Source organism: Pseudomyrmex gracilis, unplaced genomic scaffold, assembly GCF_002006095.1.
Source record: "Pseudomyrmex gracilis isolate BER0280 unplaced genomic scaffold, ASM200609v1 scaffold_722, whole genome shotgun sequence".
Taxonomy (NCBI): domain Eukaryota; kingdom Metazoa; phylum Arthropoda; class Insecta; order Hymenoptera; family Formicidae; genus Pseudomyrmex; species Pseudomyrmex gracilis.
Window position 1 is genome coordinate 44,364 of NW_018021306.1, and position 10,353 is coordinate 54,716.

The 10,353-nt window shown below is 28.9% G+C and overlaps 1 protein-coding gene across 6 annotated transcripts in view; it reads right to left on the minus strand.

The window, feature by feature from the left end:
- Positions 1–10,353, minus strand: part of LOC109861391 — a 15,190-nt gene extending 4,837 nt beyond the window's left edge. Inside the window, exons 1-9 of one of the 6 annotated variants that reach the window (XM_020441022.1) lie at positions 10,283–10,353; positions 9,843–10,059; positions 9,530–9,566; positions 9,166–9,447; positions 8,534–9,069; positions 7,847–8,007; positions 3,481–3,567; positions 2,910–3,038; positions 2,301–2,533 (exon numbers count right to left, since the gene is read on the minus strand). In XM_020441022.1, the coding sequence (XP_020296611.1) occupies positions 2,301–2,533; positions 2,910–3,038; positions 3,481–3,567; positions 7,847–7,897 (500 nt within the window). In that variant the 5' untranslated portion in view covers positions 7,898–8,007; positions 8,534–9,069; positions 9,166–9,447; ... (1 more) ...; positions 9,843–10,059; positions 10,283–10,353. Of the gene's footprint in view, positions 1–2,300; positions 2,534–2,909; positions 3,039–3,480; positions 3,568–4,115; positions 4,234–6,217; positions 6,302–7,115; positions 7,131–7,820; positions 8,008–8,533; positions 9,070–9,165; positions 9,448–9,529; positions 10,060–10,282 lie in introns of those variants that run through there. The other 5 variants (XM_020441021.1, XM_020441020.1, XR_002250954.1 and 2 more) reach the window with 5 other exon arrangements.

Below are 10,353 nucleotides of genomic sequence, written 5' to 3' on the forward strand. Positions count from 1 at the left end.
TATCTAATTTTTAAGAATACCATTAGTAGGAATACCGAAATAATACCGGTATTTTATTACGGTTTTCGGTACATATCGGTTTCTTTTTCGGTACTATAACGGTAACGGTAAGACTCAATTTCGGTACTATATCGGTTTCGGTATACAATCTCTAGTATAATACCGGTATTGAAATNATACTGGTAATAAGTCCCTGCTTTCAGGAATAAAAATGTCTTCTAAAAATTATAAAATTAAAAACATTTTCACAATGAGTCTTTTGGGTAGGGATACGATATCGAATGGAAGTATTCGATACTGTACTCATTACTTGGTATCGAATGGAAGTACTTGATACCAAAAAGGTACTTGTTCCTTAGTACTCGATACTCAAAGTATCGAGTACTTGTACTGTGCTGGTATAAAAAAAAAAAAATGCTTACTTTCTTTAAATTTAATACTTTTCTTCTTTAGTTAATGATATTTATTGTACATTTTGTATTATTTTTTGTACAGTTATAATTTGTAATCCTTAAATTAACTCTTAATGCTTATATAATATATTTATGCTTATGCTTATACTTATGATACTTTATATTATATTATTTACTTAATTATATTTTTATTTCAATACCCATTCATCCTCATTGCAATCACTCATAAATAATATTTTTTCCATTCTCTTACCCAGTAATCTATTTCGCGTTTTGCTCATTGTTATTCCTGCTTTGGAGAAAAGACGCTCCGCCGGGACCGAAGTTGCGGGAATTAATAGATATTTTCTTGCCAATTTATACAAATTGGGGTAAACGGTTTTCATCTCTTCCCAAAGATTAAATACATCACCGTTTAGTGTTGCAATCGGATTTGATAAATATAGTGCCAGTTCGTCTTGTTTTAAATTTTGTCTGATAGATCCTTTTTTTTGTTTACTATGTGCTAGAACCTTATGGTGATTCCAAAAATCGTAAGTTTTAGCCGGACTTTCCGAATGATTGGAATCACTATCTGTGTCACTACTTGAAACAGTTTGTAAATGAAATGAAATGACATTGGCTGGACGACGCGCAAAATTGTCATGTCATGTCACTGCTGCGAACATAATAAAAAAAAAAACCAACAATGAGAGCAAGAGTCACAGTAAATTAAATCACTATGGAATCAAAATAAGCAAATTTTTATAATCCTGCACAATGAGTAAGGCATAAAAGTATTAATGCTAAAAATTTGTAAGTACTCATTTTCAAAGTACTTATATGGGTAAAAATACTCAATAAAAAATATCGAGTATCGAAGTATTCGATACCGAAAGCCAAGTACTCGATACCACAAAGTATCGAGTACCGATACGTATCCCTACTTTTGGGACGTGTTTTTGAGGAATACATTTTTTACCGCTTAACTTTGACATGCAATATGGTAGCAATAAATAAATATAAATAGTAAATTGGAGTAAGGTCATCGACGAGCAAGTTAAAGGTGTTGAAAAATATAATTATCAAAGAACGAATCGTTATATTTTAACAACTTAAACAAACGTTTCGACTCTTTACTTGAATCATCTTCAATATTTATTTTATATATTTTTTTATTTTATATCAAACACTGAAGATGACTCAAGTAAAGAGTCGAAACGTTTGTTTAAGTTGTTAATATAACGATTTGTTCTTTGATAATTTTTTCAACACCTATAACTTGCTCTTAGATAACCTTACTCCAATTTACTATTTATATTACGAGCGTTAATTTTTCTTCTAATAAATAAATATTTTGACATATTCTTTTTTTAATAGAATGGTTGAACGATTCTGCGTCGATAAAAAAACAGATTAAAAAATTTTAAGTCGTTTCGAATATATAAGCGTTTCAAGAAAAGACAATTTTTTGCGAATATTCTACGAGTGGCAGCTCTGGTAGCCGCACATTGCATACCCTACACGTAATCTAATAAATTGATTATTGTAAATGTACATATATTTTTATTTAAAAAAATTTACTTTTTAAAATGCCAATGTCTTGTCTAGACTTGGGTCTTTCTGACTCTTTTTGCACCTTACAATTAAATATTCGCAATATTATTGAACCAATGACGTTATCAATGATCTCTACCGTTGTCTAAGGTTCTAAAGTTTTTTCAGGACCTTCAGATATTGCGCTAAACTATACGTAGTAGAGACACCGGTTTAAAACTTTTGGGTGGGTCTAGGAGACCCACGTCTGGCATATTGAAGGGTTAAACGTAAACTGTTTTGTATTTTTATATTGAAATTCAATTTTGTGATGTAGAAAAAATAAAAGTTTTATATACAAAAAAGACTCACTCTTTTTCTGCTGCTAACTGTTTATTCTTTTGATCAATCTCCAGACTCAATTTTGTGATATTAAGTCGCAGATTTTCGATTACTTCCTGTGCATTTTGCTCGCGAGTATGTGCAGCATCAGCCAGCTTTGTCATATTTACAACTTCTTCTTTTAATTTGATTATCTCGTCTTCATGACTTTTTGTCATTTTCGTCAATTCATATATTTTGTATGTTTTCTCCATAATTTCTTCCTTAGAAAAGCATTCAACAAATATTTTAAATATATTTTTGATGAAGATGAAAAACAATAAAGATAGATAAGACTTGACTTTTTGCCTACAATTTGATCTGTTTCAAATATAATTACATATGAAAACCACAGGAGAAAAACTTGATAAGTCACATTTTCGTAATTTTAGAGAAGAGCGATTTTAAAGTTTATTGATACGTATATGTATTTCTGTGTTAACGTTTTATAAGAATGTTTATGTCTCAGAATCTATCTCAAAAATTTCTCTTTCTCGCTTTGGATACTTAAAAAACTCCATTTTAACTACCAAATAACATCAAAACCAGAAAATTTAAATAATCGACTTATCGAGTTCTTCCCCTGTGATCTTCATATACCTTTAGCATACTGCACTGCTCCGATAATTCCTTTTCATTTCTGTGAGTTTTATACAAAAATTCGTAAAGTCTCGCATATTCAGCTTCAAAGCAAGCTAAAGCCTCGTTAGACTTCATCTCATGTGTTATCTGTACAGATAAGATAAATCTATAATTTCAGACAACTCTCTTATCAAAATACTAATTATCTAGACTTGAAAGTAAAATTACAATTGTATTTATTACAATGAGAATTGAAGATTTATGACTCTGAGAATTTTCTACATGTATACAATACTTTAAAACTCTGTTATAATTAAAACAATTAATTAAAAGTAATAATACGAAAAAATATAATTCTTATATTAAAATTTTGTGATTTTCAGGATATATTAATTGCATAATAGTTTCTTAAATAATAGATTATTAAATTAAATAATAATAGTTAAAATATTAGATTATGTGCAGAAAATTTTCTTCGAAAGTTATAGAAAAAAGAACAATCTTTAATGCGTTCATATACCTATATATATATATATATATATATATATATATATATATATCTTACGTGAGTAAAAACTATAACTCTTACCCTTGCATAATCTTTTTCTAAGTTGCAAAATGTGCTGCTTGCTGAGCTTCTTTCTGAAGATAATTGACTGCTTTCACTTCCATCATCCTGAAAGAAAAATTGTTTTGTTAAGACAAATTATTTTTTAACATAAATATCTTCAATTGATATCTCTGTGCTACTGACATATACGATCCGATTTTAATTTCTATCTAAAATAAAAAGCAAACTTTTTATTTAAAAAAAAATATTGTTGCCTGTTTCTCATTGCCTGTTTTTGATTAACTTTTTCGATTAATATTTTGTTAGAATTGATCAATTGCGTTGATCAATTTAATGAATTGATCAAGTATAGTTAGCGCAATTGACAGTTAATCGACTGATTATGTTAACTAAAGTTGATAGAAACTTAGATAGGAGTATATATTTTTTGAACATTTATAAAAAATCTTAAAACAAAACATGTAAGTAATTACAATTTTTAAAAAATAACTAAACTAAACTAGTTTGAGATAATTATCATTTTCTGTGTTATATTTAACAGATAATTTTAAAAACTAAAATTGAAAACTTTTTTTGCTTATTGCTTTAAGTTGTACAAATAGGTTATACATGTGATAATTAATTCTATAATTTTAATAATTGTTGTACTGCACCATTTTTTACTGTCTTCTGTCTGTTCCATTAACTATTAATTATTATGTTTTAATCAATTATATTATTGTGTTGAAAGAAAATGATATGTATGATATAAACAATTTGTTTATAATCATTATTTCATCATAACATACATTACGTGTAGTAGATACATATGCACTAAAATATATGGACAATTGAAAATCGAAGTAAATTAAAACAATCAGCAGATTGACTACGTTCAGCAGAACAAGCTGCTTTGTAGCAATCAAATGTAATTAGCTCTTACTTCTTACTTTTCAAATCAACAAATTAACGTAAAGTGTTGACAAGACAACTCAGTAATTGTTTTGCTGAACTCCAATATTTAATAAAATCAATTTATATGCAGAATTGTATTTGTTATTTTTTATATTTTATAAAAAATAAATAAAAAATTCAAAAGTAAATAGATTATATGAATTCAATTTTGATGCATATAATTGTACACAGCGCGTCACTGAATCGCGGAATAGGCGCGGGGATCGGAGGGCAAGCGGGCCGTACGTTTCGAACAGCGCTTGTTGGCGAGCAACCGCCCCGCTTGCCCTCCGGTCCCGCGCCTATTCCGCGATTCAGTGACGCGCTGTGTACATATATCTAGCATAGTGGCTTGTATGAACCTGAATACTTAGTTGTTTACTTAGTTACTAAACATAAAATTGATAGAACTTTGATTTAGAAAAGATTTTTTAGATATTGAGAGTTTATTTTAAGAGATCTGTTTCTAAAAAGTGTTCATATTATTGTAGATTGCAGGAAAATCTTATTCACATTATGTCTACTACTGAGAAGTTAAGATTTTATATATTTTTATTAAAACAATTTAACTTGAAACATTAACAGTTTCCTTTTGATTTTCAGGACTTTCAACTTGTTTTCTGTGTTAGAAAAAGCGTTATTGTGAGCCGCGCGGAGCGCTCACGCACACCAGGCGCGTGATTCACTGACGTGCGTTTGGCTGAAGGTCGGCGCTGATTGGCTTGATTTATTCAATAATCACTTCTTTATTACATGTAATAAAAAAATGGTTCAAGACTTTTTGACACAGTTTTACTCTTTCTACCTGCCTACAAAAGATGCTAAAGTAATTTGTCGGACACCCTGTATATACGTATATATTTCTTATTTTTACTTTAGATATTGAAGATCTACTAAAGAAAATCTGAAGAATATAAGGATCGAATTGCTTGATCGTAGATAAACTTTAAGAAATTATTTAAAAAAAAACATCTTATACACGTACATTCTACATATTGGTTTGTAATGGCTGGCATTGTCTCTACACTTGTTTTAAATTTAACTTGTCTTATGTTTAATTTTTCTAAACACGCTTATAGTCATCAAGCTTATAGTACATATACATATTTTTATATGTATTTTGAAATTATTTCACTCGTGAATTATATCAAATATACCTACGTAATCTTGAACTGTCAAAGCTCAGACATAAATAGTCAAAAACCAATTAGTGTTCATCATCAGGTAGAGAAGCGGTAACAACAAATATTGAAATAAATAGAGAGAATTGACTTTAAGTTTTAACACGCACATTTTAACATAAAATTTGTTAGAAACATAAACTATTAGATTTGAAAGATTTATTTTTTTTTTTATAAGAACTCAGATGTGAGTATATATTTGGTACTTTTTTCATGTGTATTTAAAACATATACAGCACTTTTAATACTTATTGTACAAATTTGAAATTGATAGTTTCTATAATATTATAGCAATAGTATAGCAACGTTTTATAACAATTTATTTTTTATTATTTCTACAATATGTATACGCAATGTATCTATATCTATAAAATATCTATAAAATATTATTAGAATGTTAGAAACATGTTATAAAAATATTAATACAAAATTATTTACAGTATGTAACATCTATTTAAACATTATCGATATAAGTCAAAAAAGTGAACAACAAAAATTTACTTACAAAATAACATTTTAAATATGTTTAAATATGTTAGTTTACTTTTTGATTATTGAGTATACACATATATACGTATATAAACTCTTCTACAATATAACTATGTCAAAGTTATTTTATATAAAAAACGAAATTTACTTACACTGTCCAATTCAGCATTCATCTCCATTTCCATCATTGTAAATAAATAAGAATAAGTCTAACTTGTAAAACCTACGCAAAGATAAATCTTAAGATATTTTAAAATATTGCAATAATGATTAATAATGATTAATAATTAAAAACAATTGTGGCAAAATACACTTAGATTTAAAAAATGTTTTACAATTTTTAGTGTATACGATTGAAAAATAATAAAAAGTTTCTAATTTAACTGATTATCACATAAATCAGAAGATTTCTTATTCTAACATACTGATACTGTAGAATATAAAGAAATGTATTTCGAACAAGCAAGTACAGTGATTTCTGATTGTTGACTAGTTACTATGCCAACGAAGACGCTCTTCGTTTTCATCACATTGTACATAAAACAATCGATATCAGACATATAGCAAGATCCTTCGCAACTTAATTTTCCATACTTTAAAGTTACGAATTTGCATACTTTGAAAAGGTATTGAATACCGAGATAGAACGTAGAGGACTTGTAAATTAATGTGTTGAAAAATCTGTATATTTACTGCACAAAATGAAAAATTTTACAAAACTAAATTATGTTACAATTTATTGATAATTTCCTTAGAATATCGAAAATAAGCATAAATTGACTGTACTTAGTTTTTGTATTATAATCTTATCTCATATTTTCAAATAATAAAATTGTTTCTAAATTTTACACATATACTTCAACTTTTTGTCTGAGACGTATGACATTACATTAAAAAATATTATAAAAATGGATTTTTGTAATAACAGTACGTATGCTATTATACCTACACAGAACAAAAATTCCATTAGACGTCTATTAAACGTCGACAGCTCCATGCGACATCTAATAGATGTCTAATGGATGTTTGAATGGATGAATGTCTGTGTGGGTATTATCACTGTGTCTGAAAAAAAGTTCAAAAGTGCATATTTAGTTGACGGATATCGCGATTATGATGTAAAGAAATAAAGCGCATAATGACAGCAGTTCACTGGGACAATTAAATTTAGATCCAAATACGCAAACTCAATATGTATATAGAGTTTGACACTACTAATGTGTGAAGATAGATTGATTGGGTCAATCTGAACAGAAAAATTATTTGCTATTTTTTTAAATTTGCAATAGTTTGAATTATTGAATTATTAATTACTATATGTGTAATGAGTACATGAGAAGCGATGGTTCGGATTCTGCAAGCGCGTGTATGATTTTCAGTTATAAAAATCAGTTAATTGCAAGAATTAAGCTATATTACACGCCACTTGCTTGTTTGTTCTGCCTCTGTTTGGAGATTGCATGAAGTCATTGTTTTACAACTGAAAATACAAGTCTATAGTTCGGACTATCGCTTTTCACACGTTCATTGGATCACATGTATTAAGTATTGACTCGATAACTTGCAAAAGAGTACATAATTTTTCTTTTCAAATTGATCCAATTTATTTTCATATTGTGGTTGTGTAGAAATTTTTTCAGATTCTGTATAATTAATGTAGTTATTAAAAAACTAAATATACAGGATGTCCGGTAACTGATGTACAATCGCTTGTAGGCACGTAAAAGTAAAACTTTGTGTCGAAAAGTTCTATACCTTTTCGCGAGATTCACAATAATTACCGAGATCTTAATTAACAAAGATCCGCGAATAAGCATGTATCGGGCTGTCATAGAGTAGAAAGCTTCTCAGGAAAAGAGTCGCAAACTCGTGACGTCACTGGGCACCTTTTCTCTCTGTCCAATCAGGTGTGTTCCGATATACAGTGCCAGTACTGGCAGTACTGAAAAAGTGTTCCGTTATTAGGGCTACGTTAGAGATGCGCAACATAAAGAAAAAATTGATCTATTAAGGGATATTAAAAACTTGATATCAGAAACATTACAAAAAGATTAATGTTGAACTTTTATTTACTACATGTGATGACCAAAACTGAATAAGACTGAAAGTAAAACTTAAAAAAAGTTCCTTTAATATTTTATGTTTAAGTTATAATGTTCTTTATTTTATAACGTTTAACGTAGTTATACGTAAATGGTGTGTTTTGTTCACAATTGTTTGAGTTTATTTTTGCGTTATTCATATTTTTCTTGTGATTATTACTTGTAATGTGTAGACATAAGTATATTTTGTTGACATGTGATATTGCAAATTAATATAATACGTTATAATAAAAAATAAAGATGTTATAATAAAATGTATGTTATAATAAGAAATAAAATATAGAAATTAAAACGCAGTTTGTTATAAATACATATATTTATTTATTTAGTAAATACAGTTATTTGTTTTAATTAAAACATATGTACCATGTCTTTTTACACTCGCTGGCTCAGCATATATGTTAAGGTATTTCTTTTTGGATGTCTTCTTCTTTAGTGTAAGCATTTATTTCATTATGTGCACTCATAGGAATATTGTCTGTTTCAATATCATCTATATTTACACTATCATCTATAAGATCATTATGTAATATACAAATATTGTGCAGCACACAACACGTAATAATGTATTGGGATATGAGATCCGTCCGTTTCATGTATAATTTATCCAAGACACTACGAATCCGTCCTTTCAGTAAATGGCTCTTTCAATCATTGCACGAGCCGAACAGACGTTGATTAAAATTAATTTGTGCTTCTGTCAAATGACCATTGTTCTTAAAACGTATCATCATATGTTTTTGCACGGCATACGCAGCATCAGCTATCAGATGACTATCTCTTGGGCAATAGTGTTCTGTGCATATGGATTGGATACTACTTAGTCGAAATACGCACATATTGTGCAGAGATCCGGGTTGTCTTGCGTAACAATGAATAAATTTCAAAGTGGAATCATATACCTATAACAAATATGTATGTTATGTCATTTCAACAAATATTAATTGTGTACAAGTCTTACAAGAATTTTTATTTTTTTGACACTACTTTTTACTTACTTGCAACTATATTGAATAATGTCCTTTTCGATTTATATAACTTTCTGCGTGTTTCTTTGGTTTATGTATACGAATGTGTACATACCGTCGAACGTACCGTCTATGGCATCGATTACTTTTGAAAACTTGTGTTTGATTTGAATATCCGTCTATGTATATTCCGCTTCTTCTTCATTTGGCCATTTAATGAATTGGAGTGCTAAAGAATAAATCGCTGCACAGACTCTTCTATTAACACGCCAAGCAGTTGCTCGTCCAATATTAAATCGATCACACACTAATCTATAGATTCAATACAAAATCATTTAATACAAGAATAAACATATTCTTATGTATTTTATGTATTGTTTAGTTACATACTTACCTATATGAATCAGGTGTTGCCATAGTCCATAGTGATACTAAAAGTTGTACGTCGGGAGGAAATGTGCATTGTTCATATCTATCAGATTGCTTTTTTAAATGCGGTTTTAATATATTTAATAAATATGCAAATACTATACGCGACATCTTGTAATTAAACTACCTTACCTTATATTACATAGCTTGTGATATATTCAAGTAAGATTGTTACTATATGTTTTGCATAATAAAAACGATCACAGGCAAGTTAACATTTATTTTTAAAGCATTACACATAAAGGTATACAATATAGTATTTTTTACACTTATCTTACCGAAAATGGCTTTTAAACTCCGCATCTGAATATTCCTTAACTGTGTCCATATAATTTTTAATACGTGGACGAACTGCTTGCATTGGTGATAATTCTATTTGTTCTTCTTCTTCAGACAAACTATCACTGCTTTCGTTCAACATTTCCAATGCTATTAAGCATATTGATAGTTTAGTAGTTACAGTGTTTGTCCATCTCCTAGGGCCGGTTGTTTCACCTTCAGATAAAGTATCGGGTAATTTAATGGTTAAAACCCTAATTTGCGTTATTCCACGTGCCGGTAAAATTTATTTATCTGATAAATGATCAGAAACCAAAAGATAAATTACGACTTACACGGCACTCTCGATACCGTGTAAGTCGTATTTATTAGATAAATATGTAGAAATAGAAAACAATAAAAGATGCGCTAGTTAAATTTTTATTCTATAGATAATAACCTGTCGAGTGAGATTTATCGGAAGATAGAACAGCCGGCCCTTACAGCAGTGATGAAAGTTTTGGCAGGCTA